The following is a 27759-nucleotide window of genomic DNA, read 5'->3' as shown; positions in this document are numbered from 1 at the left end:
CACCGGGCTGTCGGTTCGGCAGCGCAGCCAAGAGGAAGGAAGAGGTGGAAAGGCATCTTGATCTAGTAGTATAGACAGACATCGAAGTAACACGAACCAGCTATCGATACCAGATTCAGTCCGTCCGTCGCAACATTTACAGCTTCGTTCCCCTCCGCGTGCGTTCGTTGAGACGCCCCGTCTCTTTTGTCGTATTCGTCAACATCGTCATAAATATCTCTTGTGCCGTGCCGTATCCAACGCTCACGCTCATAGACGGACGATGAGCTGCTTGATACCCGACATCCACAAGCCGATGTCGTCGGTGAGCGAGCCGCGCGTGAGCAGGTCGATGTGGATCCCCATCGATGCGTCCCGATCGTGCGCGTCCATAGCTGCAGGTAATACAACATTGGTACTTGTACATGCTGTGACGTGGAAACGGCGAACGTACCCCTCGAGAGAACAATGAGCTGCTCGCAAACCGGCTTCGACAGCGTTTCACAGTTGAGCGCGTCGAAGAGAGGGTTGATGCGCCGCTCGAGGTCGTCCACCAGCCTGCGCTGCTGGGGCTATTATAACGCGGTCAGCAACAACCTCAGCATATCGCACATGATTCGAGACTCACGGGCGTCACCTGCTTCAGCTGCTCGAGCTGCCCAGAGATCACCTGGAACACCGGCCGGAGGTCGTCCGGTATGTGACTCCGGTCACCAGGCGCTGCAACGCAAACGAACTTATCAGCACCAACGTCTCTACAGGCTGCATAGCAAGCCACTCACGATACTTCGGGGCCGGTGGCCCTGGCTTCGCGCGCGGGGGAGCAGGAGCCCCTCCAGGCGTGCCTCCGCGAGGCGGACCTCCCGCGGGAGGCGGACCACCCATAGGCGGCGCACCAGGACCTTGCGGGGGCGCGAACTGCTGCTGCTGCTGCTGCTGCCCTGGTGGGGGCCCATATGGACCAGGCTGCTGCTGCTGCTGCTGCTGCTGTCCCAGTGGGGAGCCGTAATGACCTGACTGCGGCTGCTGCCCGGCGGGGGCGCATATGGGCCTGGGGCCTGGGGCCCGCTCGGGGGGGCGTACGCCATGTGCCCGTGTGGCGGCGGCGGCGGCGGGGTCTGCCCGGGGGGGCCCATCCCGACGTATAGGGGGCCCGTGGGAGGGCGCATCATATTCGGGCCGGGAGGCCCTTGCGGAGGGGGGCCGGGAGCAATGCGCTGAGGGGGCACGCCCATCTGCGGAGGGTTCACGGAAGGAGGACGGGCCTGGGGAGGGAAGGTGGCACCAGGGGGCGGGGGACCGCGTTGACCCTGCGGAGGCGGACGCTGCTGGACGCTACCGGGGCGCGGGGGCGGAGCCATCTGTCCGGGGGGAGGAGACTGGCTATATGGCATCGACACCGGCGATGGGGCATTCGGGAAGGGGGAGGTGATCGCGGACTTCTTGGGCGGGCCGCCGTTCGCGGGGGTGCGACGTGCAGACATCGCTGGGGCGTCGTTCCAACCACCAGCGTCGCGCTTCGGTGGGCCGGAAGGAGGCGGCGCGAGAGGAGGGACAGAGGGAGTAGAGCCGCGCGCAGGTGGAGGAGGTGGCGGGACGGTGACCTGAGGCTGACCAGGACCACGCTGGTACGGGTTGTACGCGGGCTGAGCGGGCTGGTGATGCTGCTGGTACGACGCTTGGGGCTGGTAAGACTGCTGCGGGACACCATACGGGTTTGTGCTCTGGGACATCATCGATTGTGTCACTACGGGTTGGCTGGGCGGCACGTATGGCTCATACATGGAGGTCGTCGACGGTGCCTGGCCGATGGACTGAGCCTGTTGAGCGGGCGCGTACGGGCCGTACGCATACGCGTGCTCGTGGAAGCGACGGGCGCGGTCTTTGCTGGAACAGAGGGAACAGCCCCGAGAGAGGCGGTCCGAACCGGCGCTTGGTTAGCGCCCTTGAGAAGGCGATCCCGGCCAAGGGTGAAGTCGTATGGGGAGCCAGGGGCACCGTTGTAGCGGCTGGGCACCAGGTCAAGGAACGCGACCGACTCAGCGACGAGACCTTGTGACGCGAGCAGGTCCGCATACTCGAAGTAACGGTCGTACAAGCCGGAGAGCTTGTAAGTCCGCGTCGGGACCTCGACCTTGAGGGTGAGATCGTCGTCGGAGTAGTTGATCGCTTTCCGGAAGACAGTGACCTTCTCGATGAACGTCTGCAGCGCAAGTGCATGTGCAGTGTAAAGGGAACCGTCGAGACTGGCGTCAGAAACGAGGTGCTTCTCCTCCTCAGCAAGCTCCTCGATCCAGATGTTGACGAGGCGCTCCAGGCGACCGGCGGCAAGGTAGGTGAGAGTTGCATGACGGCGGAGCTCAGTACCCTTCACAGCGGCGTCAGGGGCACCCGAAGACTTGACAACGTTGGACTGGAATTCGAGACGCTGGCCGAGCTGCTCCGCGAGACTGGAGAATCCTCTTGGGCGGCGAAGGTGCAAACGACGACAAAGATCTCCTGCCACTCCAGGAGGTCCGCGTTCTGGACGATGTCGTCAAGGTCATTGGTGACGATCGACTGGAAGAGGCGAAGGTAGGGGAATGTAGTGGTGCGACGCTCGAAATACGCCTTCTGGGTGCGCGCCAGAAGCTCAGGGCCGCCCTTGACTGCAAGTAGGATGGCGTCGGCGAACCGGTCGGCGGAAAGACAGAGAGAGACCGCAGACTCAAAGTCGCCCAGAACGAGCGCTTTCGTAACCAGGCGGTCGGTATCCGACTCGTCATTAGGGTAGATGCGGAATGTCATGTCCTTGAGCATCTCCGACGCGGCGGAGGATGGGCGTGAACCAATCGTAGCGGCAACGGAGGAGTCAAGAGGGTAGTTGTGGTGGGGGATCTGCATGCTGTCGTCCTCCGCGTTGCGAGCTGTACCGATGCTTCCGAAGAAATCGGCCGCAGCGTCACCTTGAGGAGTACCGATGAGGTTGTCGTCGTCAAAGATGCTCGGAACGGTCGTGGTCGACTCGCCATCTGCATGGCGCGTCGCGTTCGTCATGTCCGACGCAGCACCCGCGCTCATCTCGGAGGGGGTCTGTTCCGCACCCAACGCGCTTTCACCTTCTTCCTCAGCCTCCTCTTCCTCCTCCGGTGTGGCCTCCCGTTCCGGCTCAACAAACGACACCACGGGCTCGTGCACCTTCATCTCACCATCAGCATCCTCCTTTTCCAGAGCGAGATTAGCCCGGTCCGCCGCGGCCTTCTTGAGGTTGGAAACCGCCTCAGCGACACGGGCAGCGATCTCCTCCTTCGAGAAGCCAAGTAGGGTGATGAGCTCGTCCCGAGAGTTGGCATTGAACAAGCTGAGTAGTGCCTTCCAGGTTGCAGAGCTCTCGTCGGTCGTCGTTTTCTCCTGCGCGAGGGTCTGCAGACCGTCTGCGTCGACCGAGGACTGTAGCTTCTGGGCGCGCTCGACAATCGTGGTCTCGGTGGCGACCTTGCGGATGTGCACAACGCTGCTCTGATTCTTGCCTTGGGTCGAGGGGAGGTTGGAAATCGTGGTGAGTTTGCCGCCGAAACCGAAAGAGCTTGCAACAGGGCGGCGCAGCCACCTCGGGGGGTGTTTGAGGGAAAGAGTGGCCTGGTTCGCGCGAGAGAAGCCAGGGGCATTGAAGATGTCATTGGCATCCACCTCTGGAGCCACCGCGGGGAGCTCGTTCGCTTCGTTGGTCGTCTGGACGGAGTGGATGCCAACGGTGCCATCGAAAAATGCGGCGGCAAAAAGGTCTGGGTTGCGCGGGCACCAATCGACCTGGAAAGCCCAGTTGTCGGCGGAAGGAAGCTCCCCGATGATCTCGGACGTCTGAGGGTTCCAGCAGAGGGCGCGGTTGTCCTTGCCGCAAGAAAGGAGGAGATCCGAATCCTGCTTGCACCACGAAAGCGATAGGACGCCCTTCTCGTGGCCGGTGAGGATCTTTTCTGGTGCGCGGGCATTGCGCAGATCCCAGACCATGATGACGGGGGAAGCGTCGTCCTCCGACGAAGTGACGAGACGCGTAGGCTGGGGGCGGGATTGGCGATAGCGAGTGCAGGAGGAAAAGTGAACGTACGATGTCGGGGTGCCATGCAACATCGCTCATGCCTCTCCGTCCGCCCACCGCGATCCCAGGCGCACCGAAGCCCTGCATCCCACCCATCGTCCCGGCTCCTCCGCCGTAGGCCAAAGCCGCAACTTCGCGCTTGCCACGGAGATCCCAGACGACCGTGTAGCCGGAGTTGCTGGCCGCAGCGAGCGCATACTGAACATGGTGATTCCATGCGAGTGCGGTGATCTCGTCGAGCTTGGTGGAACGCGTACCCGGGGTGTAGGGCTTGCTCGGATCCTTGAGATCCCAGACGTAGATTTCGCCGTCGATGGAGCCGGACGAAACAACGTTAGGCGTGGTGGGGTTAAAGTCAAGACCGCGCACTGGGCCGGTGTGAGTCTTGTTGCGGAAGATGGGGGTGCTACAAGTTCGCGTGCTTAGATCTACGAGACCCGCAAACGAGATTAAAGGACAGGCAAAACACTCACTCGACCCCCGCGACTATTTGGTCCGGGTCCCAAATGTCCAGCTCGCCGTTCTCCATGCCCGCGACGACGACTCCGCCCGGACGTTCGCCATTAACATAGCCCCACGCGAGGCGATTGAATCTGGTCGGATATAGTCAGCTTTCCACCGCATATAATCAACTGCCCAGCACGACCGCAGGTAACTCGTGCGCACCGTGATGTTGTCGTAACAGAGCCTTTGGGACCGGATTGCCCCTCGCCTCCGAGGTCGTACTGATTGCGGTCGAGGAAATCCGGGGCCCATATTTCGAGCTGGCCGTTGTTGCTGAAGGACTCGTCGAGTGCGCCCGCGACAGTGCCGGTCGCCAGCAACGGCAGCGCAGGCGTGGGCGACCAGGCAAAGGTCGATGTGCGGTGGATTTCCTTGAGTTTCATGAGAGGGGAGAGGGGAAGTTGAGAAGGCAGGATACTGATTTCTCCGAGTCCCATCCACGACGCGATGGCACCGACGTGTCATCACGTGCCACATCAGCCCCATCAACATATCATGGCGCTTTCCAGACTTTGCAAGTACCGCCATGACCAATCTCGTCGACATGTCTGGCTGCATCCAGACACACACATATATGTGTCGTGGAACTTGTGCTACATCAGATCTCTCTGTTTCCACTAGAGGTCGACGACTGCCGCCCAGCGACCCGCGGAACATCCTTGAAACGAACGTCCAGTATTGAGTGAGCCCTCATTAGATCTTGCAATAAAATAGTGGCTGCGTGAAACAATCGCCTCGACTCTCAAGTCCGCGGAACTTATCGAAACTGCACTGACACATAAACTACTCAGTCGTCAGCTTACAGCTGAACCACTGTATTTTAATGAAACATCGGCATATACTCTCTCAGAGTCATTTGAGTGGGTCACTCACAGCAATGATATCAGCGCATCAATACTTTTAAGCGAGCGTGCGACGTTCAAGCAGCTTCAAGTCCTGGCCGAACCGGTCTTGAACATGGTCACCTCCGCGCAAGTCTTTGATCGAAACATACATCTGCCTGCATCCAAGACATGGTCGTCTAACACGTATCGAGAATGCATCGCAAGTGGTTATCGAGGTGCGCGTTCCATGTGAACAAGGCGGGTCTGCGATTAAAGTTGCTTTTGCTACAGGTTGCGGCGCTGTAGGGATATGATTGTAATACTTGGTGGCAGGAACTCCATAATGACTGTCATCTGCAAAGTTCACAAGAAGCAGAAGAAGAGGAGAGAACTCTAGATACAATTTCGACGCATGAGAAGACATCCGACGATATCCTATGTGTAGTCTCTTCGCAAGCTACTTCTAAGGCTCATGAATTCCCTAGCTTCGGAAGTAGCTACACTACGTTTTCTGATGTGATTAATCCCACAATAATGGAGCCATCAGCATCATTAAGAACGAGTTAAGTATATTGTCGGCGACAGAGCGCAACCAAGTCTGGTTCCTCCTTGCCGTACTCACACAAATATTCATTCCATTTGAGAGGTCTTCAGACAGCCCTGCACATCCACGAAACCCGTCGCGAAACTCGAAGGACACCGAAAGCACTAGCTCCGGCGACGATTGTTAAAAGCAGTCCATCGCATCTAGCTGCGCTGCATGAAAGGGTTATTCGCGCCCGCGAGGAAGACGCCCCACGAAGCGCCAACGTAAATTCACGAACACGTCCATACGGATCAGGCCGAAGTACGCCAGAGCACACTCACCTCCGCCCACGTGTTGCTGACAGTCGGATGTACCTTGAGGCCCTCGACTCTATACTGTGCCATCTGCGCAAACTTGGGCTCCTTCATCGTGTCGACTTCTTTCCGTCCCTCAGCGAGTACTTGCCGATCTCGCGCTCGAAGAGGACCACGCTGCGCAGGATGAACGGCGCTACGGTGACGTCCGCGAGCGAGAACGTTACTGCCCGACCGCGAACCCAGGGGGGCGAGGCGGAGGAACGCGTCTACGGAGCCGGAGCCGGTGAGGAAGGACCAAAACGCGAGGAAGCCCTGCTACTCCCAGATCGCGATGAAGAGGCGCATGGCGACGCGCTGCAGGGGGTCGGAGGGGACGAGGCGCGCGTTGGGGTAGATGTCTGAGATGAACTTGCAGATCACGAGAGACTCGTGAATCTTGTGAGACTCTGGAGACGGGTCTGCCGGGTCCGTGTCGGGACAGCCGTAGGTGATGCAAAGGATCTGAGTGAGGCATGATGACGAGTAGAGAGGAGAAATGGTGAACAGATTGGGTGCCCTCTCAGTGCTCGGAAAACCAGTTGGGTTTATGGTGTGCATTGATGTCGTACTCCTTGTGTTCAGCATCAGCTTCCTTGAGGGCGATAAAGACGCGATGGCTGAAGACGGAGAACTGAACAAGGGATCAGTACCAGTGAAAGGCCGGTCGGGTCGCGGCATAATTTGTGACCATAAAGGGTGGTCTGTTCGGGCGTGTTGAGTACAATGAAGGTCTGTCACGACTCGTCAAAGTTGAAGAGGCGGAGAGGCTGAGGTAAAGGAGTAGCCCAGTGCGCTCCCTTTATGCATGCATTCGGCGACTTCGGCACAGTGAATCCGACAGAGCCAGATGAGCTGGGGTCTCAAGATCTCAAGTTCGAGGCCAGCCCAAGCGAGGTTGCTTGAGGTTTGGAGCTCTCGCTGGCTTTCGTGAGGTTGCAAGATGCAAGTACAAGTCGAGCGCCAGTGACGGTGCCAAGGTCTAGATAAAAATTATCGCTAGTATCCTATCAGTATAAGTACTATGCTCGTACTGACCAGCTGTGGTTCGCATGTACAACTTTGGACATGGCGATTTCAGGCGTTGTTCCCACAGAATCTGGCGCCAATTGGACTTCGATCACAGACCAACATCACGAGCAGCTCTATCGGCATCCAACAGGGCGTGGGTCACAAGCAAGCAGATTCATGCCATCGTTGAGCCTCTGGACGATAATTATATAATAGGACGAGAGCAGTAAACTTGGTGTATCGACAAACAGGGAACGCAAGCGAAAGCGCACGATAACGTAGATGACCACGGCCAACCGACCGCCTCTGCTTCCATCTCGACTGTAACCTTCATAGCACTTCGAGCCTCCCCCGTTCAAGGAGTTCTTCGGATGGCCAACCTCGGCCTTACGCCATTTCCCTCCTCATCCCCCGTCCACGCCTTCCCCGTCCGCGTTTCCTGAAGCCACCACGCCCATATGGTCCACCCATTCCATCATCGCCCTCCGCCCCGTCACCGTCCATGCCCCTTCCCTCGTCACTCTCCCCCATCCGGTCACGAAGGGTCCGGGGACCCGCATCCTCCTCCGTGCTCTCAGTGATCGTGAGCCGCTCGAGGAGCGACCCCCCGCGCTTGACCGGTGGGCGCCCGTTCGCGTGGTGCCCCATGTGTGGCGGCGAACTGCGCGACGGAGGCGGGGGCATGTCGATCGGGCGGGGCGGCAGGTTCGCGTTCATGTGCGAATACGGCCGCGAGTGCGACGCCTGGTGGGCCATCGGGGCGGGTTGTGGTCGCGCATCCGAAGGGTGGCAGGAGAGATAGGTGCGCGAGGCGGATCTTCGTTGCGTACTGGCGACCGGTGAGGGCGATCTTCGTACGCCCGTGGGGAAGGGGCGATCGACGCGGGGTCATTGCCGAGGTTGCGCATGCGGTCGGGGTGCATTTTGGGAGGCGCGCGCTCGGGTACGGGCATGTTGTTGGGACACCGTCCACTCGAGTCTGGGAGGGAGGCCCGTCAGGAAGCCTAGCTCCGCCCCATTTACGAGACTCAGGGGGCCGAAGCGGGTGTCCCGATCCCCAAACCTATTTGGGTGGGCGTTACCGTTGCTGCATTGGATTAGTATATCATTTACCGTTTCAGATGACGAGAACTCACTCCCAAGAGCTTGATGCGCGAAGGCCTCGCTCGCGTTCGTTAATCGACGAACTTTCCTCGCGGACAACTTCCCGGGGTGGAGGGTCCGGCGTAGACAGCACAAGATCTTGTCACGAGGCGGACCAAATCGCGTCTAATGACCGTCAGTCTGTGCGCATATCACAGGGCATCGTAACACACCTTGTGCGGAGCGCCAGAAGAGCGACCCTCGTTGGCCACAGGTGGTGGCCCGCGACCACGCTGCGAAGGCGCGTCAGGATGAGAATACTGCGATAAGAAGGGAACTCATACAATTTCGTGGGACGTCATTGACAAACGCCTACCAAGCCCCTCATCGTTCGGGGGCGGGGGCGGCCTGCTGACCGGCTGTTGCAACTCATCTGAAGGAGGGTAACGCGCCTTCAGACGTACTGTCAGATCTAGCCAACGAGATGATATCAGAAACACGCACCTGTCTGGTGTCATACCCATTATCACCTCTACGCTCCGGATGATAGCCGCCATCATTTCGGCGCTCTGACCCATGGCCGCGACGCGGCTCGAAATCATGATGATTGGGTCGAGGGGCATGCGAGGGGCCGTCCGGAGGCAGTTCATCTCGGGAAGCACCTTGAAGAGGGTTCGCTGCTACCGGTACATCGTTCGGTCCCGCGGAACGTCCCCAGCGACTGGGTGCAGGCCGGTATGGGCGCTCCTGCGAACAATTGATGAGGGAGGTATCCGATATGGGGTCAAAACACATACTTCTGCTGGGGAAGATATCGGACCCTGACTGCGACCAAACGACCTTTCCGGAGGGCGATCAGCAAAATCTCGAGGGCCGTCAGGACCACGTCGCGCCACAGGACTGTGACCAGAGAAGCTGGAACGGCGCGGTGGTGGCTGGTTATCCCATTGACGTTCTTGAGGCTGATCGTACCGAGGGCCCCGTCCAGCGGAAGGCAGAGGCGCCTCCATTGCCGGTACATTGGAAAACCTCGTGGATCGTGGCGATTGAGGCGGCGGAAAGGGAGGCCCTCCAGTGGGGAATGTAGTGTCTTTGGTCATGGCCTTGGGAGCGCGGGGGACCACATCCGGTTGGGTCGTGGATGGCATACGGTCAGCATACATCCCACCTGTGCGTGGCGGGGCGGCCCTAGGCGGCGGAGGCATATCAACGTCCATGGGGTCTGTTTGACGAATGGGTGCATCGAAGCGACTTCGCTTGCCCACCCTGCTGTCGGCCATCTTCACGTCGTCGACAGACGGGGGTAGCGGTGGACCGCCAACGTAGGCTGCAGTAGGAGTATACACAGAACTCTCCGTCGTACGCGCTGGAGGTGGAGTGCGGGCCCTTCGAACCTGAGGATCAGAGTCCCTTCGCCAAGAATGTTGATCTCGGGGAGCGAAGTCGCGTTTGCGAGCTGTGTGAGTCGGTAAACATCCGGCAGAGACATCACCACCGCGTTCACTTACGAGGAGCATCCATTTGACGCGTGTCCGCTGTATATGCGGGAGCGTTTTGAGGAGGTACGTACGAATGGTCGCCACCACCACGAGGACCGACGTCGTCATTCAGGCGTCTCCGCTTGGCACCTTCCGGGTCGAGATTCATAGCATCACCATCTCTACCTCTCCGTGCAGGGATGCCGTTTGAATCGCGCATTGGATCACGATCGCGATAGCGACTAGAGAGCGGTGGACCATCGTCGCGTTCATAACGCGCAGGCTCCTTTTTACTTGATGACAGTTCGGAATAGGCAGGTACCGAGAGGGATCCTGGGCGCCTTGACTGTGTTGAGTCCCGCGTGTTGTAGGGCGGCGAATGAGGTCCTGCAAGAGAAGGAAAGAAGGGTTCGTAAAAGACGCGATTGAGGTGATGACAGGAATGGAGAAGGGAAATAGGGGGATGTAGGAGAGTCGGCAGATCCGTGATCGAGGGCTTCCCGTTCGTATATACAAGAGGTACTCGGCAGGCGCAGAGAAGAAGAAGGGAAGCTAAACTCCCGAGGCTTCACCAGACAGTCGGACCGCGTATGTCTTCCGCCCCGGGAGGAGTGTGGCGAAAGACGGGGGGTGGAGGATGCTAACAACGTACTAGTTGCTGGGAACTCGTCATTCGGGTGGCGGAAGTTTGAGTCTCTGGTGGAGGGACGCGGAGGTGGATCAAAGTCATCCTTGCGGCGCCGAGGTGCTTCCAAGTCCTCTTTGCGACGCGGTGCAGGTTCAAACTCTTCTTTGCGGTACAAGCGAGGCTCAATGTCGTCCTTTCGTCGGGCTCGCGGTTCGACGTCTTCTTTTCGGCGAACCGGTGGCGCGATCTCATCTCTGCCTCTAGGTGGCACCTCGAGGGTGCTTTGCTGGCGCTTGGTTGGCTCGTAATCCTCCCTTCGGATCAGCCGAGGCTCGATATCATCTTTGCGGCGAGCCGGAGGGTCGAAGTCGTCCTTGCGTCGCTCAAGCTCGTCTTTTCGGCGACGAAGAGGAGGTTCTATATCGTCCTTCCGACGAACGCGCTGCTCTTGTGAACGGGCCAAACCAGAATCGGATCCTCCTGTGGAACGGGCTTGCTGATACTCGCGAGGTGAATCCCGCCACATTGTGTGGTCTTGCGCCGAAGCGCCTGGAGAGAACTCGCGAGGAGCTCTATGTTCCCATTGGGGACTAGTTGACCGAGTCCTACGCCTGGTATTGGCACCGGATGGCGAACGGGACCGGGGTTGCTGGTAGGAGGCCGTGGAGTAGAAGGGCTCGCCGCCACGCTGTGCACGCCTATCAGTAGCGCCGGACGGAGGGGGCTCCGTTTTGTAATGACCGCGTCCAGATCTTGCAGACCATCCTTCCTCCCGAGTCTCCTCAGACCGTCGCGAGGAAGTCGTAGTGTCACCGTTCTCGCGGGTCTTCTTTGGAGAGGACAGACCGGAGGGAGGAAACACGGGCCTCTCCCACTGCTTTGCCTGGGTCTTCACGTTGTAGTAGTAGACCTCTCCTGTTTCCTTCATAAGGACAGGTTCCCAGTCAGGAGGAAGAACGTCGCCAGCTCCTAGACCTGGCGTCGCCGAGTTGGAGCCATTAGTCTTGTGCCTGTGGATCCACGCACTGGCCAGGATGCCCGGCTCAGAGGGGTTCTCGTACAAGGGCGGGACGAAGACGGGTTTGGCGGGAAGAGCATGGATGATGGGGGGAACAACAGAGGGCTTGCCTGCAGAAGTTGGGGGTCGTGGCTCCCTGGTCGGGGAACGCGAGGCGCGCGCTCGAGAGGGCGTCCGAGAGAGTGTGGCGGATTGGCGCGAGGGTTCGCGTCTTGGGGGCTGAGCGACGGCGGATGAGGGCTTGGAATGTGAAGTGGAGGGGTGTTCAACGGCGTGCGTGGCGTAAAACTCGCGCTCGTCTTCGTCGTCGCCGCCTAGGGACACGGCATCTTCTGCGTCCTCATCTGCGAACCCTGAGTGCTCGGGGGGATGCTGTCCTTCGTCATCATCGTTGCCCCAGTCAAGACGTTCGCCTTCGTCGTCGGCCATCGTGGGTGGCGGAGGGGGGAATGGAGATGGGACGAGCTGAAGAGCGGTCTAGTCGAAGACTGGGACTGAGCGCGGTGACAGGACCCTCTAAACTCCGACTGAAATAGTTGATCTCTCTCCCACGCGTAGCTGGGCGTCTACCCCCTCCTGCGGTCGTCATTACTTACACTGGTGACTGCCTTAGTACCGACCTTCCACTGCTGGGATCGCCACTGTCCTTCTCCACCTTTCTCTGCACTATCGGTGGGCTCCCCATAGCCAGCACTTGGACTTTGGTACCATTTCTGTCGGTCCACAAGCATCCTACCGCGCAAGCATGGATGTCCTCCCAGTAACTTCTCCGGCACCGGGCATGCACCACGGTATGCACCGAAATTCTCCAACATCGTTCAAGCTGCCTCCTATATTCCGAAGGATACACCGGTTTCAGCAAATGGTGCGTCACACAGCGCTGAGGCATGGCTACTGCGCGAATGACACAAGGTGGAAGTAGGACTTCGAGCAAGCCGCATGGCAGTTGACATACTTGTGTTTGGCTCCTAAGAGAGTGTGAGTGAATACCATGATCATTTCCGCGTTACCGAGCTCAACTTCATATAAGTTATCGCAATGTGTACTTCCATAAACGTATGTCGCGTTTCCAGCTGCCCGTAGCTTTGCCTGACGTTGACTTGTAGAAACGAAGAATACTTGGGCACGCGACGACCCCGCTATCCTCATTCTCATTGGAGCATGTCTATGCGGTGAGCACAGTAGACCCTTTCATGCGTATCGTGATGTTCAGACGGTCGTAGTCTCTGCAGTTGCATGGTCGGTGGTATACTCATACAGCATCCGCCAAATTATCATGCTCGCGTTTCTCATGATCCTCCGTGATTTCCTCCTCGTTGGAATTTTCAACGCCACCCTCCTCTGGTACGAGACAATTTCTCTGTGGCGTTCTTGACTTATGCGGCTGCGACGCAAGGTTCTTTTCGAATCGCGTTCTCCTTTCACCCCCTTCGCATTCAACCCCCGGAGACGCGAGAGTGGAATGGGCATACGCATTTGACGTACACACAAATGCGTTCTTCCCATTTTACCTGTCGCTGTACCTCGCCCAACTATTTCTGGTGTCGATCATCCTGAAGAACAACTGGGTTTGCTTGTTCATATCGAACACGCTCTATCTCGCCGGGTGAGTGTGTATGATATCATTAGCTGTAGCGATGAGCTTACCGTTACTCAGGTTCGCGCAGTACATCTATGGTGTGTACTTGGGGCTAAATGGTGTGTCTGAAGTCCGCTTGGCATGTTCTGTCTCTCACGGATTGGATTGTAGCTCTGCCGTTCCTCGTTCGCACGGAGCTACTACTTGCGCCGCTGCTCCCTTTACTCACCGGGTACATAGTATCTCTACTTGGGTTCAATGTCGCCCAGCACGTGTTGCCACTATACTTCGGGTCATGACACGTAGCAGCGGCCCACTGCACGTTCGTACACATCGTCCTAATATTATTGATCCAATGTGTTATAATGTGCGTTGTAGTCATGCCGATATAAGGTATTAGCCGCGCGTAACACATTGAAACTCCGCCGCATGGGCGTCGATGGCACCGCCGAAGAGGCCTCCACCGCCCTCCACTCATCCTCTTCCTCACTGCAGTCCTGCCCTCCGTCCACGGCCCTCGTTCACGACCCAGCGACGAGAAACGACCCCATGATGACTGGGACGCAATCTCAGATTCAGAAGGCCATTGGCCAGATCCAGGACAAGACAGCCATTCCAGAGATTGACTTCACCCAGCACCAACTCGAGAATGGCTTCACGATCAGTACCCAGGAGCGTGTCGTCAAAGAGGTGAGTCTTTGAGAGACTACTTCAGAGTGTAGCGAGGTGTACTGAGGACCCACCGTCGTCGATAGGTCCAGGCTCCGGCCATGAGCATCCCGACCGATGCCCAGTTCTTCTCCAAGTCCGACCCCACAAAGCCAGACGTGGCGTTCTTGAAGAACCACTTCTACCGCGAAGGACGCATATCGGAGGAGCATGCGTTGTACATCCTGGAGAAGGGCACCGAGATCCTCCGTAGTGAGCCCAACCTCCTGCATGTAGATGCTCCCGTGACCGGTGCGTCCTCCCTCTTGGACTCCATCGCCCCCTTCGCACGCTCTCTAACTTCTATTCTTCCTACCTCGACGCTGTGGCGACCATGAAATTTAGTCTGCGGCGATATCCACGGACAATATGTGCGTACCTCGTATCTTTCTCTCGGCGCCGCGCACTGATGCGCCCTTACATCGACAGTACGACTTGATGAAACTGTTTGAGATCGGCGGGAATCCGGAAACGACCCGTTATCTCTTCTTGGGAGACTACGTTGACCGGGGATATTTCAGCATCGAGGCGCGTCATATAGTTCACTTCGACTGTTTCATTTCTGACGCCGGTACAGTGTGTATTGTATCTGTGGTCGCTCAAAATCTGGTACCCGGAAACCCTCTTCCTCCTCCGTGGCAATCACGAATGCCGCCACTTGACTGACTACTTCACCTTTAAACTCGAATGTATGCGCTTCCACTTCTCCATCGAACTCGCGAACCCTCATCTCATGGCACCACAGGCAAACGCAAGTACTCCGAGCGCATTTACGACGCATGCATGAACTCTTTCTGTGCTTTACCACTCGCTGCGATCATGAACAAGCAGTTCTTCTGTATCCACGGCGGTCTGTCTCCTGAGCTCAATACCCTCGACGATATCCGTAACGTCAGTGTATTGCACTTATCATCGTCAATTGCAAGGACTAATGGTGATCTCTACGCAGATTGACCGCTTCCGGGAGCCGCCTACCCAGGGCCTCATGTGTGATATGCTCTGGTCGGACCCGGTCGAAGATTTCGGCCAAGAGAAGACGTCGGATAGTTTCGTCCATAATCATGTACGAGGATGCTCGTACTTCTTCACGTTGGTGATCCCATCTTGACACCAAGGACGTAATCGCTGAGATTTCCCTAGATACCAAGCCGCATGCCAGTTCCTGGAGAGGAACAAGCTACTCTCGATCATCCGTGCCCACGAGGCGCAGGACGCGGGGTTAGTCTATTACGAATCAGTGTTTGTCGTGACGTTGACATCTCGTCAGATATCGTATGTACCGGAAGACACGCACCACTGGCTTCCCGTCCGTCATGACCCTCTTCTCCGCTCCCAACTACCTTGATGTCTACAACAACAAGGCGGCTATCCTCAAGTATGAGAGCAACGTGCTCAACATCCGCCAGTTCAACGCGACCCCACATCCCTACTGGCTCCCCAACTTCATGGACGCATTCACGTGGAGTCTGCCGTTCGTTGGAGAGAAGAGTGCGTGTTGTACTTTTCCACCACTCTGTCCTACTCATCATGTCGTTCAGTCACCGATATGCTGTTGGCAATGCTCAACTGCTGCACGAAGGAGGAGTTGGAGGAGAGCTCATCAGACGAGGAGACTCTCATCTCCCCCACCCCGTCGGAAGATCCCGGCGAGCGTCGCAAGGTCATCAAGAACAAGATCCTTGCCGTTGGACGTATGGCACGGGTTTTCGCCCTCCTGCGGTGAGTCTTCTTTCTGTTCAAGCCCCCACAATAATGACTCATAAGTATGGACAGTGAGGAGTCTGAAAAGGTGTCCGAGCTCAAGAGCGTGTCTGGCTCCGCGAAGCTGCCGTACGGCACGCTTGCTCTTGGAGCGGAGGGCATCAAGGATGCCATTACCGGTTTCGAGGACGCGTACGTCACAATACGGACTTTTGTGACGTCACCCACTCACCGATGTCTCCCTTCAGCCGAAAGTCCGACATCGAGAACGAGCGTCTGCCGCCCGAGCTGTACGACCTCGAGACTGAGGAGGGCAAGGCGCTCATCTCGTCCCAGCCCGCGACGCCGGCCGAGGAGAGCGCAGTGCCGATCTCGCCCAACGGTGTCGTCGCGGCACTGGAGCAGGTCATCTCGAACCCGTCGCCCGTGATCTCGGACGCGGGCCCGTCCCCGGGGACGCCGCTGTCCCCTTCGTCGCCCATCTCTGGCGTGTCACCCTTCCGGCGCGGGCACGGGCGGCAGGCGAGCCTGGGGACGACGATGACCTCGCCGTCGACGCGCCGACGGAGCCTGGAGAGCACGATGAGCCTCATCCAGGAGGCGTGGGATGGCAAGGCGCCGCTACAGGACGCGGAGCTCGTCAAGCTCGCGGACTCGATCGCGGAGAGCAGCACCGGCAAGGACAAGGGCGACTCGGGGCGGTCCACGCCGAGCGCGGCCGCGGCCGCGAGCTAATCACGTGTCGTGGGCGCCGCCGCCGTCGCCGCCTGCCGTTCTGGCCTGTGTCAGGGATGGACCCCGGGAGGAGCGCGGGGCGGACGAGGGTGTCCGGTGAGAACGGGCAAGGTAGTTCCTCTGCATTGTGTATATCCTGGAGGCCGGTGTATATTTCTATTCTCCGATCAACGCGTTCCTCTCATCACTGGCCTGCTGTCATAGCACCATGACCATGAGCAGTGCCACATCAGTCAAAAAGCTCGACGGGTGTGCATTGCTGTGCGTCGCTTGCAGTGGCACGGCTGCCGGCTGGGTGTGGGCGAGTGCGTCAGGCGTTCTTCGGGATTCGTAGATGAGAGGGTTACAGCACGGACCCACGCCTAGTTCACATAGGGCTTAGCGAAGACCTTATCGACTCGGTCCGGGGGCTGCGCATCGCTGAATTGCGTGCTGTGGTGCACGTGGTTGGCATCGAAATGACGGACATACACAGACGAGGCCTAAGTACAGTGAGACTCGGCCCGGGTGCTGTTTGCTCAGGATCCTTTCCTTTGAGCGCGGAGCGTCGGCTTTGTAGAACGCACCCGAAGTGAGAGCGCTGCCACCACGGCGTAAGTAGGTAGGCTCGCTGTGGCTATTCAATGATCTTACTGCGTGAGCGCGCAGCTGCTTGGGGCGTACATATATAAGTGCTTGCATGATCAGAGCGCACCTCGCGCTCTCCTCACACTCCTGCCACATGATCACCAAACTCCCCGACACCATGTCAAACACCAAGTCCCCCTACAACGGCTACCCCGACACCCGCGACCGCGCCTCTGGCCCGTCCTACCCACACGAAACCGTCCTCTACCCGCCCACAGAACCTCCGCCATCCTACAACGACCCCCTCGCCCCCGCCGCTCGGAGCGCTCCGTCCTCCCACAGCCCCGCGCCGCTGAACCCAACGAACCCCTACGTCACAGCACCCACTCACTCCCCCTCGCCCTCCTCCTCTTCGCACGCCCCCGCGCCGAATCCAACGAACCCCAACGTCCTGCCCTCCTCCTCCCCCTCCGCCTCCTTCACCCGCTCGCGCAACCCGGCGATGCCCTGCGGGCCCTTCGAGCCCCTCACGGTCCTCTGCGCCGGCCCCGCGCTCGCCGCGGGCTTCCCCGCGCACCTCCCGCCGAGCGCGACGGTGCCGCACCCGTTCGGGACGCACGACGTCGCGGAGGCGGACTGGGCGCGCTTCCTCGCCGACCTCGCGCACGCGGGCGCGCGCGGGGGTGAGCCGGCCCTCCGCACCGCGTTTGCGCCGCCGACGCCGCCGGAGCAGGGCGCGGGAGGGGGCTTCGGGCTGGGGCGGGGGTTCGGGCGGGGACGAGGCGGGCGCGGCGGCGGCGGGCTGATTGAACGTGAGTACGCTGCTTGCGCTCGGTTGTTTCCGGTGGTGAGGGGAAGGGGCTGACACACACCCGCGCCCGCGCAGAGCTCGGGCAGCTCGCGACGCAGCTGGGGACGCCGAAGGACAGTAAGAAGGGCGCGGACTCGGTCACCGAGGTTCTCAGGGAGTGGAACAACGTACGTCCCAGGCTTCCTGCAGTGCGGCTCGCTGGGGAATCTCGTTCACGTAGCGCGCCTCTCGCAGAACTTCTTCCACCACCGCAACATCGATGCCGCAGTGGTCCTGGACGCACCGCCTCCCCCACCGCAGGCTGCGTACGCCCAAGAAGATTCCCGCAGTGGCCATGGCCGACTCGGACGGGGACGGCGCGAGAGCGCGCGAGACCGTCGGTCCGGGGGACTCATTGGGCTCATCAGCTCTGCGTTAGAGACGCCGAGCTCGGCGCCGCCCTCCGAGCGCTGGGTGTTGGTGTTGCGGTACTGGCAGCCTGGCGGGAGCTATGTGCAGCAGCAGGGATATGCAGGCGCGGGAGGATTTTCGAGGACGTAGGTGAGGGCACGGACGAGGTATTGGACACGAAGGAAGCTCTTGAAGCATGTATTGGGTATGATATACCACTAATACCGATACGCACGATATGAGAAAGTACGCGGACGTTGATCGAGAAGGCCGCTACATACAGCCAATGTACAAGCGAACCCACAGCACCTACTCCGGGACGTACGCGCGATACGTGACAACCAGCCGCCACTTGCTGTCCTTGCCCATCGCCGGGTCCCTGTTCCCATTGCGGTCCTTCGGCGGGCCTTGGGAGATCGAGACATGGATGCACCGCGGGTGGAAGAAGAACTAGCGCAACGAGCCGTCAGCGCCCTCCGCGCGAGCTCGAACGCGAACGCGACCTACGTGGTTCCAATGGTCGATGAGCTGCGACACTGGCCCCTTCTTGTTCCGCTTCACGACGCTGTCGATGCCCTTCACGATGAAGAACCCTGCCCGGCCGCGGTTACTGCAGTCAGCGCGCCGCCGCCCGCGCCACCGCCCGCACCCACTCACCAAAGATGATGCCCACGCCCGGGAGCGCGAGCGGCGCGAGGCCGGCCACGACCCGGTTCATCGGCGATAGCGACCCCGCGAGGCGGACGTCGTGCACGAACCGCCGCCAGTCCTGCTCGTTCACGTCGTGATCTACGAACGGGTGCGGCACCGGCACCGCCCCCACCGTCCCGAGCCCGGGCAGCTCCGGGGGCGCGTAGTTGAAGCCGCGGTCGAGCGTTGTGCCCTTGCCGACCAGGAGCAGCAGCGGGAACGGCCCGTACGACGGCCCGAGGGGCGGTGAGCGCGCAAAGCTTTCCGGAGGCGGGTCGAGGAGCTTTTTGGGGGCTTTCCCGGGTGCGAAGTTCTTGACGTGGCCCATGAAGCCTTTGACGTTGTCGCCGGAGAGCGGAGGGCCGGGCGTGCCGTCGGGGGACGGGGCGTACGCGGGGGAGGGGAAAGACTGGGAGCGCGCGGATGTGGGCGAGAAGGTTGGGGTAGAGGAGGACGGTCCTGGACGGCTGAAGTACGAGGGAGGAGGGAGCTCGGAGTCGGGCGTGTTTGGCTCGGGCTGGAATTGAGGCTTTTCGAACTCGTAGGGGTTCTTGAGCATCGGATCGCCATCGATCATTATGGAGGAGCCCGTTGGGTGGGAGGCGGAAAAGAAGCGGGCGGGAGGAGTCCAAGGATGATTTGTGGGAGGCTGAGGCTCGGGGAGAGGTTGCTATATAATGGCACCGGGGAGCCCTGCACAGCGAGAGCGCGTTATGAACCCATACGCGTGTTCATGCCGCACAGACCGAGGACAGTCATACGAGTACACTGGTCCGGAACACAAGCGACTGCGAACGCTGGGTGACGCTCACAAAGCGTGGGTGGGGCGACAGGGAGGTGTGCTGACGGCTCCGCAGCCCTATGGACCTCAACGAATCTGAATTCAGACTGGTTAACGCGCGCCCAACCCAGTCCCAAATTTGGCGTGCGCAGCTAGGACTCTGGGTAGCGCGTCGCCGCACCTAGGTGCCATGACCATTGGGCGACTGTTAGCGCCAAGTCATTCGCAGATGCAGAGCATATACTCACCTGCTAGCGGCTACAACCACCGAGGTGAAATGTTGGGCAATGAATCCCAGCCAATAAGTGAGCGGGGCTCCGTACCGTTTCGGCCGAAAGCCGTGGGTTGCTCAAGACGACAGCAGGCTACAGAACACAGCATCTTTGCTCGCTTCCGGATGGTGTGGAACCTCGGGGAAAGATATCAGTGTACGGCCAACACAGAGCTGGTCGTGTCAGATGGTGGAGACCACGTGGAGGGTATCAAGGGGCGCGCCGGACGTGCGCCATGTTCGTGGGCTCGCACCAGCAGAGCTGGATCGTCAACTGTCGGGGTCGTTGACTAAGGGCCGCACATGGTGTGACGACGGCAGTGGCCTGACACAGGATACGAGCAAAGTTTACGTTCATGGCTGTACATGCAGAGGTCGGCCGTGAGCCAGTGCTCGCATTCGCGCTACGCCGACGGACTCACCTGTATATATGCGCTCCATTTGATGCAGGGTCCCTCGCCCTATTGAGGTCGGACAATGGCGGCGCTTCAGACGGCGAGAGGATTCAGGATCGGGCGCCCTTGAGGATCGTCGCGTGGACGCGGCAGAAGCCTCGAACTTGCCTCGAGCTCTTCGGGATTGAGAGATGTGGTGATAACCTCGCCGCGAGGCACGCGGGACAATGGAGAACGGACGAGGACGGAGGAAAGCGGTGCGGTTGTTATGGAAAGGGAGTATGGACGACTGACGACTGAGAGACAATAAGACGCGTGTTTCGGAGGGGGCGAGGTTTGGAGGCGTGTCTGGGTGCGTCTTCGTGACCCGGAGCATGGCGCAACCTGACTGGGTTGAGCATAGTACGTGGAGAGGTGATGGCGTGCGGCGGGGAAAGTGCGGGTCTCCCGGGAAAGGGCCAGTGCGTCCGGAGAGATTACGTTGGGAGTCGCCGGACAGTCTCGCGAGGATGTCGATGGAGGAAGCACGATAAGTCCGCGAAGACGTGAGTGCGATGTGGTCGGAAGGAAGAGCAGCAATCGGGAACAAGGCACGCGTGGGCAGCGAAAAGCCGGGCCGCTCTAGCTTCGCGTGGCGTTGTGACGCAATGGGCACCTATAAATTTATAATCAAAACAATGGGGCGGTTATGGGCCGCTATGCCTTGATGTGGAATTAGCCGGCAGCCAAATAGACGTCAATACCGGCGTTCAAGTCCTGTTACCTCATCGACGCGGGCCTCCGGCGTCTATCGGCAGGCTATTGTTCCAAACAGGACGAGGACTATTGTTCAACGCAGCAGGCGACGGAGAGTGCGAAGACAATGAGGCCAGCGCACAAAAGGGTGAGTGCCCGTCCAAGGATACTAAAGCCTCCTGCCGGACAGATCCTCCCCTTGTCTTTCGCCCCGTCGCCTTTGCCTTCTCTGCTTTGAGCCAGTCTCCTCTTTGACGACCAATACAAGCCCCATTCCATTTACGAACTCTACGATGGCATCCCGTGAGTACTCATCTCTGCAGTAGCAGCTTACAGGTACTAATCGTATCTCATCATATCAGTCTTCGCCAGCAACCGGATACTCCCCAGCCTGAAGCGCCGTGGTCGCACTCCAAGCAAACCTGACGCAGCGTCGCCCTCCAAGGCGAAACCCCTGCACATCCTACCCAACGTCACGGAAGAGGACGAGAGCTCGAGTCGCATCTCTTGCTCATCAACCAACTCCCTCCCTCTCAACACGAAACAGCACGCCTCACGACATGCGAGCACTAGTGCCACCCTGGGCGCCCGTCCTGTGCACGAAGCACGGAGAACGGTCGTCTTGACCGGTGTCGAAGGTCTGACTTTCGACGACTTCTTCCCTCCATCAAGCGCTCCCCGCGCCCGCACCCCTTCCCCGCCACCGCGCCCAGAGACTCCCCCGCGCTCCGCTGCTCCATCTACAGCCTCGTCCGAGACCTCCCTCGATGATATCAACCTTCGCTTCTCTGGTCTCGGCATCTCTCTCGACTTCCCCTCGCCCCCATCTACCACTTCTACGTTTGCCTCGCTTTCAAGAAGACGCGAGGTGTCCCCAAGCCCTTCAGTCGCTAGCACCGATACCTGCACCACCACCAGCCCGAAGACTCCCTGCTCAACACCACCGACCTCGGACGACGACGAGTCGCCCATGCGCTCTCACCTCAAACGCGCGCCGACCTTCAGGTCTCAGCGCGCCTCCGTCCTGTTCATGCAGTCCATGCCTGACCTCATCGAGGCGCCTCGCAAGGCGTCGATTACATCCCTTGCCTCGAACGTCTCCGAGGAGGTCGACTGGATCGCGCAGGACATCGGCGACGTCTTCACGCTCTCCACCCCGCTCCCGCCCGCCTTCCCTTCCGAAGACTCGGACCATGCGCCCGACGCTCGCGCGCGCCCGGACTCGATGCCGCCCCCGCCCCGTGCACGCGGCCGCTCCTCAATCTTCAGCAAGCCCCCTCCCCCGCTCCCCCGCATCTCGATCGTCGACAGCAGCATGAGCCTGCACGGCCCGTCCGCGCAGCTCGACCCGACATTCCCGCTCCGCCGCCGCTCGTACCTCGTCCCCACGCGCCCGCCGCCCCCTCCGCCAACGGCGCCCAAGCTGTCCGAGATGGAGCAGGCGACAGAGGATCTGCTCGCGGAGCTGGCAAATGCTGCGCTTGGCGCGGGCTTCCTCGGCGTGGAGCACGAGTGCCCGTCCCCGCTCTCGCTTTCGGTCCCCCCGTCTCCAAGCAGCCACTTCATAGTCACCACTCCCCTGCCCATGACGCCAACGTTTGGAACGCGCCCGCCACCGCGCTCGTCAATCCCGGACGACGTCTTCTTCGGCCTCGCTGAGGTCGAGAGTCCCGTCGAAGTCGAGCACGCCGAGCTCACGGTCCCGCAGTGGCCGACCACGCCCATGAGCGCGAGCGTGTACTCGCAGACGTCCGCGCCGGCTTCGCCCCTGTCCTCGTTCGACTTCGACCTGGAGGTCGACATCGACGTCAGTGCCGTCGTCAGTCGCGAGGAGGACGCGCCCGTCCGCCGCGCCCCGTCGTCCGGCAGCGGGAGCTCGGAGCGCGCTCTGCGCTCGCGTTGGTCGACCTCCACCCTTGGCTCGCTCGCGGAGGCCTCGTCCCACTCGTGGCTGCCGCGCTTCACGCTCTCCCCCTCGAAGCGTGGCAAGGGCAAGACCGGCTCGCCCTCGCACTCCCCGTCGCCGTCGCACGCACACAAGTCCTCAACCTCGTCGACCGCATCCGCGACCTCGCCTCTGCAGCGCAAGAACGCGGTCAAGGGCAGCGCCCTCAAGCGTTCGATGGAGTCCGACCGCGGCGTCACGGTCGGCCGCCGCGACAGCCGCTCCTCGCGCATGAGCGACACCGCGAGCGAGAGCGGGGAGAGCACGGCGTCGACGGGCAGCTCCGGGCTCGTGCGCAAGCCGATCCCGATGGCGCTCCTCGCGATGTCCGCCCCCCAGAACTCGATGACTATGTGACTCTCGCTCGGGGGCGGGCACTCCGCCTCCCTCATCTCGCCTCACGACCTCTCATGACGTTTCCGCTCGCTCGCCCCCGGGTTCCTGCTGCTGTCCGTCCGAACTGTATCCATAGCCACCACTCGTTGCATCCTTCATCTTTCGTTATCCGGTATCCCGTCTCTAATTATGTAGCATTCGTCCTTCATGACCCACCCCATCTCTCTCACATTGTAGCATCCCAAGACCATCTTCGTTCTGGCGCCGTGGTTCGCCTCTCATCCTCCCTGCACATATTTATCCCCTCATCTCGTCTGGCACCTGCTTTTTTCTACCTTGTAGTCATTAATTGCGCTATGGCCGTCATTTCGCACGCCGTACATATCTCCCGGGCGCCCCCCCTTTAGACTGCCCGGGCTCGCACTCTCGTTTTTGCTACCGTAACGCGTCGACTGGGTCGAACTCTTATGTCACTCCTAGTAATGATAACGTCGTTCCGGAACCAACTATCCTGCTCAGTGTGCGACGTTGGACCTCGGCCGGTTTTGGGGCATTCTCCTGCAGCGCTTTCGAACTTGCGCGAACAAACAGCATCGACAGCTGTCCTGACTGATCGGGTCTCAGACCGTTAAGGTCATCTAGTGAGTATAGTTGGTCGGTGCACATACACACGGCCCCTGAGCTTGAGTAGAACACGGCAGTCACGAACGGTGAAAATTGGGCGAAGATGACAATAGCTTATAATAAGACGATGACTACACTACAACATACAAGAGCGTACTCTAGACAGTCCACCTGGAGAGAAGAGAGACGTCAGCTGCCAGGTTCGAACAACAACCGAAAGCGGTAGAAGGATCAGAAAAGCCGATATTTTCATTTTCCTCCCACAGGGACTCCCCCACTCCCGACCCGCCGACATCAAGACGACGAGGGCAGGCACGACTCGCGGCCGCAGAGCGGAACACGAGCGGGGATGGTGGAGTGATATGAGGGGACGTTCAACGAATGGATGAACTTGTTGTCGTCCCGGACGGAGCGACGTAGGAGATATCCACTCACCTAGAGTACCAAGTTTCTCCCAGCAATTCATGCGCCCGGCCACATGAGCACACTGTCGTATCTGAGTGAAAAAAAAACAAGTCAGCACAAGATCGTCGACGAGGAGAGACGAGGAGAATATCAGAATTGAGAGTTTTGGTATGAGGTTGTCCACCAGGAGGTTGCCCTCTCTTTCGGAAGCAGAACTGAATGAAATCATCACAGGAGGCGAAGGCGCACTCCTCAGAACGGAAGGTGAACTTACCTAGAGCATATGTGAGGGTCGGGAACGATCAGTGAAAAAAATGAGGAGAGCACGACGTCGCGTTGGCGAGCGTGGCTACGGGCGCTTCTTATGGGTCCTTGCAAACTGTACAGTTGGAAAACTCCGCTTCAAATTAGGCGGCTATTTGAAAAAGCGGAGCTCTAAAATTTCCGCGACTCGATAGCGGGACGCGTTCGCGCGTCACAGCTCTTCTCACCACGTCTCGGACTTCCTCCTTTCTTCCTCTGGCCTTGAAACCATGAAGCTGTTCAATGGACGTACCTGGTGAGCACCCACTTTTGACCAAAGGGCAATGAAGATAGTTTTTCCATAAACATCCGAGTTGGCGAACATTTCATGTGCCGCACTCATCTAACATGCATCACCAACTGAGCCCTTTTTCTCTTTGTGTATCGTTTATCATACCTGATAACTGATTATCGCTTTTCACAGACCGTTCGATTACCTTTTCAGAGACAGACACGCGTATGGGGTGTTGGGCCTTCTCGCTACGCCACAGTCGTGGTTGTTGATGATACCACCGAGATCAGTCGGAGCCCAGCGCGCTCCGTGCAGTGTACGGAGTATCAGAGATGATGGAAGGGTGAGCTCTTTCTACACTGCCCTCTGCCTTCTTCTTCGCCGTCCGTGATGAATACATCAAAAAATTGACAAGCATATGTCCGAACCGTACATGTAGGACACTGTATGTTCTCTGAGACTTCCTCCTACCTTGCCTCTTGCCTCTGAGGTGCTCTTACTGACAACTCTTCTCCAGGTCGATGTTGGGACCTGACTTACTGTTATCCCGGTCGTGTTGTTTGTATGTAGTTATGCAATTAAAGTTATGCGTCCTTTTCCCTCGGCCCGTACGCGTCTGTACTTCTGAATTCTCGTAAGTACAACAGCATACGCAGTGAGCCACCAAAGGGTCAAGGACATGTGTCGGGGCAGCTGGACTGGTCGCTTAGTCGCTTAGGATAGACGCCCAAATCCGTGAATATGACATCCGACTCCGCACTGGTCCAACCTCCTGTTCCCCTCCCCGCGCCCCGCCCCCACCTTTACGCCGTCCTCCTCTGCCGCCACTCTCCCGTTCATGACCGCTTAGACAAGCCTGTAACGCACCACCATGACGACTCTCAACAATCCTCTCGTTTCGAAAGCGTTGGACGGCCACGCCTTCTCGCACAGCTCAGACACTTCTGAAGCATCGAACACCGTGTCATACTACGATGACTCGCGGTCATCTACCCCCGACTCCGCGTTGGAGATGACGTTCCGCAAGGGCGACCTCAACTGTACGCTCGATGAAAAGGCCGCGCTTCGCCATGGCGCGGACGAGAGGAACGAGGACCCCGTCGCTGTCGGCGTCGCCGGACGGCAGCCCGAGGAGGTGTACGAGCGCACCCTTAGCTGGTGGCGACAGGGTATTCGGCGGGCCATTCTGCGGAACGTCGAGCGGGAGTCGCCAGTGCTGGCGAGGATGCAGGTGAGTTCAGCAAGCCTGGATTCGTGCGAACACCGTCGCATGTACGCATTATTTTTCCCGTGCGGTTTGGCGTCTGTGCTACAACCGTGCTGTGTACGTCCGCCGCGGGGCGCTCATGCAGTCAAGTAGTTTGTGTTGCCGAGTTCCGTCCATCCATGCTAGAGACGATACAGAATGGTGCTGACATGATCTTTTCGCCAGGCGAAGATTCGGCACCCTTTCCTGGACGCGTACTTCGTGTACACCTCATCTCTTGGTACACACACGTTCTTCATGGTCATGCTTCCTATCTTCTACTTCTTCGGCGCACCGAAGTTTGGTCGAGGGTAAGTGCTTCTTGTGGCCGTGTCGCTCACCCTTGTGAAAATGAACAATAACAGGCTTCTTCTGATGTTGGCTGTGGGAGTCTACGTCTCGTCATTCCTCAAGGACTTGTGTTGCGCACCCCGGCCATTCGCACCCCCGGTTGCACGACTCAGTGAGTCCCTGCGAGTCTCAGGGTCCCCCGTCTGACACGCAGCTATCAGCGATTGGGAACCATCACCTGGAGTACGGCTTCCCTTCGACGCACTCCACAAACAGTGTCTCCCTCGCCCTCTTTTTCTACACCCTCCTCCAGCACGTCTACCATCCTGATGGTCCCATCTCGCAATTTGGTTACAACTGCATCATCGGCATCCTATGCTTCTACGTGTTCTCGATCGTCTTCGGGCGACTCTACACCGGCATGCATTCGTTCACGGACTGCGTTGGCGGCGTGGTGCTTGGCGCAAGCATCTGGGGATTGCACATCCTCATTGGCGAATCCGTCGACGCGTGGTCGCGTGAGCAGGGCTGGATCGGTGCGTTCGCAACCACTATTGACGTGTCTCCTCTCTGATAAACGCATGTAGTCCCCGCCCTCATCGTCCCCATGTGTCTGGTCCTCGTCCACCGGCACCCGCAACCCGTGGACGACTGCCCGTGCTTCGAAGACGCCATCGCGTTCAACTCTGTCATCATGGGCGAGTTCGTGATTCGCTGGTGGATGGACAACTACGGATACGACGCGAGCTTCTTTACGCACGCCATGCCTGGCGCGTCGTGGGCGACATACCAGGACTTTGCGACCTGGTGGGGCACCGCCGCGCTCAAGATGGTCTTTGGTGTCCTTGCGATCTTCGTCTGGCGCATTGTCGCGAAGTCGTTCTGCCTCTCCGTCCTCCCTCCGATCTTCCGTTTGTTGTCCCACCTCGTCACGCTGCCCCACCGCCGCTTCTACACACCCGCGACGGACTACACCACCGTCCCGCCAGAGAAAGGACTTCGGCCGATCCCGTCCGTCATCGACCTACCGCGGATGATGGAGGTCGAGATGGACGACGTCGCGGCGAGCGGGGCGCGGGCGAACGGCACGTACGGTGCAGTGAAGCAGCGCGCGATCGCGCGGGGCGGAAAGAGCGAGTCCGAGAAGCAACACCTGGGGCGGGCCCCTGACGCGACGGACAACCGCAAGAGCCGCCGTGAGCTCAAGCACTACGACGCCGATGGTGCGTGTTTCTCCGTGCTGCGGTGACGGCGCCGAACTGACGCGGGCACACAGTGCTCACCAAGGTGTTCGTGTACTGCGGCATCGGAATGGTGGCCACCGGGGTCGTCCCGATCCTGTTCGAGGTGCTGGGATGGGGTGTCAGGATGTCGTAAGCGCCTCCGACGAGAAGATGCGTGCGGGTGCGTCTCGAAGGAGTGCAATCAAGAACCCGGAGCACGGCGGCAGCATGGCGATCTCACTGGCTGCGCGCGGTGCGGGTGGTAGTATCTGGGCGGCAGCGCAGGCTGTCAAACGATGCGGGCGCTGA

The 27759-nt window shown here is 59.4% G+C and overlaps 9 protein-coding genes across 9 annotated transcripts; 5 read left to right on the top strand and 4 right to left on the bottom strand.

Annotated features, from left to right (window-relative positions):
- Positions 1-249: 249 nt before the first annotated feature.
- Positions 250-4944, bottom strand: BXZ73DRAFT_101867 (uncharacterized protein; the record flags this gene model as incomplete). Its single annotated transcript, XM_048015040.1, has 11 exons — positions 250-374; positions 434-551; positions 608-699; positions 762-786; positions 840-1703; positions 1762-1781; positions 1834-2407; positions 2464-4017; positions 4067-4463; positions 4531-4650; positions 4724-4944. The coding sequence occupies 11 exons, from the start codon at positions 4942-4944 to the stop codon at positions 250-252; spliced, it is 4110 nt and encodes a 1369-aa protein (XP_047877471.1).
- A 1599-nt stretch (positions 4945-6543) lies between these two features.
- Positions 6544-8228, bottom strand: BXZ73DRAFT_101866 (uncharacterized protein; the record flags this gene model as incomplete). The annotated part of the gene is made up of 3 exons (XM_048015039.1): positions 6544-6784; positions 6837-6898; positions 8106-8228. The coding sequence occupies 3 exons, from the start codon at positions 8226-8228 to the stop codon at positions 6544-6546; spliced, it is 426 nt and encodes a 141-aa protein (XP_047877470.1).
- Positions 8229-11069: 2841 nt separating this feature from the next.
- Positions 11070-11911, bottom strand: BXZ73DRAFT_101864 (uncharacterized protein; the record flags this gene model as incomplete). Its single annotated transcript, XM_048015038.1, has 2 exons — positions 11070-11152; positions 11278-11911. The coding sequence occupies 2 exons, from the start codon at positions 11909-11911 to the stop codon at positions 11070-11072; spliced, it is 717 nt and encodes a 238-aa protein (XP_047877469.1).
- Positions 11912-12227: 316 nt separating this feature from the next.
- Positions 12228-13360, top strand: BXZ73DRAFT_47571 (UNC-50-like protein; the record flags this gene model as incomplete). Its single annotated transcript, XM_048019899.1, has 8 exons — positions 12228-12347; positions 12405-12460; positions 12513-12538; positions 12589-12654; positions 12706-12826; positions 12879-13088; positions 13140-13180; positions 13233-13360. The coding sequence occupies 8 exons, from the start codon at positions 12228-12230 to the stop codon at positions 13358-13360; spliced, it is 768 nt and encodes a 255-aa protein (XP_047877468.1).
- A 253-nt stretch (positions 13361-13613) lies between these two features.
- Positions 13614-16205, top strand: BXZ73DRAFT_90304 (serine/threonine protein phosphatase 2B; the record flags this gene model as incomplete). Its single annotated transcript, XM_048025587.1, has 12 exons — positions 13614-13751; positions 13817-14021; positions 14115-14140; positions 14199-14297; positions 14347-14458; positions 14515-14660; positions 14719-14858; positions 14910-14987; positions 15037-15257; positions 15308-15488; positions 15543-15662; positions 15719-16205. 12 exons carry the CDS (start codon positions 13614-13616, stop codon positions 16203-16205), a joined length of 1953 nt encoding a protein of 650 aa, XP_047877467.1.
- Positions 16206-16950: 745 nt separating this feature from the next.
- Positions 16951-18123, top strand: BXZ73DRAFT_101862 (uncharacterized protein; the record flags this gene model as incomplete). Its single annotated transcript, XM_048015037.1, has 4 exons — positions 16951-17584; positions 17659-17750; positions 17818-17888; positions 17991-18123. 4 exons carry the CDS (start codon positions 16951-16953, stop codon positions 18121-18123), a joined length of 930 nt encoding a protein of 309 aa, XP_047877466.1.
- Positions 18124-18282: 159 nt separating this feature from the next.
- BXZ73DRAFT_47564 (uncharacterized protein) lies at positions 18283-18991 on the bottom strand (the record flags this gene model as incomplete). The annotated part of the gene is made up of 3 exons (XM_048019896.1): positions 18283-18423; positions 18481-18566; positions 18631-18991. 3 exons carry the CDS (start codon positions 18989-18991, stop codon positions 18283-18285), a joined length of 588 nt encoding a protein of 195 aa, XP_047877465.1.
- A 2147-nt stretch (positions 18992-21138) lies between these two features.
- On the top strand, positions 21139-23147 carry BXZ73DRAFT_101860 (uncharacterized protein; the record flags this gene model as incomplete). The annotated part of the gene is made up of 2 exons (XM_048015036.1): positions 21139-21148; positions 21208-23147. 2 exons carry the CDS (start codon positions 21139-21141, stop codon positions 23145-23147), a joined length of 1950 nt encoding a protein of 649 aa, XP_047877464.1.
- Positions 23148-25702: 2555 nt separating this feature from the next.
- Positions 25703-27604, top strand: BXZ73DRAFT_47619 (PAP2 superfamily-domain-containing protein; the record flags this gene model as incomplete). Its single annotated transcript, XM_048019910.1, has 6 exons — positions 25703-25921; positions 26123-26247; positions 26302-26399; positions 26449-26763; positions 26815-27450; positions 27504-27604. The coding sequence occupies 6 exons, from the start codon at positions 25703-25705 to the stop codon at positions 27602-27604; spliced, it is 1494 nt and encodes a 497-aa protein (XP_047877463.1).
- Positions 27605-27759: the final 155 nt, after the last annotated feature.

This window comes from Epithele typhae, assembly GCF_022376455.1.
Source record: "Epithele typhae strain CBS 203.58 chromosome Unknown BXZ73scaffold_27, whole genome shotgun sequence".
NCBI classification, from domain to species: domain Eukaryota; kingdom Fungi; phylum Basidiomycota; class Agaricomycetes; order Polyporales; family Epitheliaceae; genus Epithele; species Epithele typhae.
The sequence above is the reverse complement of the archived record's forward strand: the minus strand, read 5'-3'. Positions and strand labels throughout refer to the sequence as shown.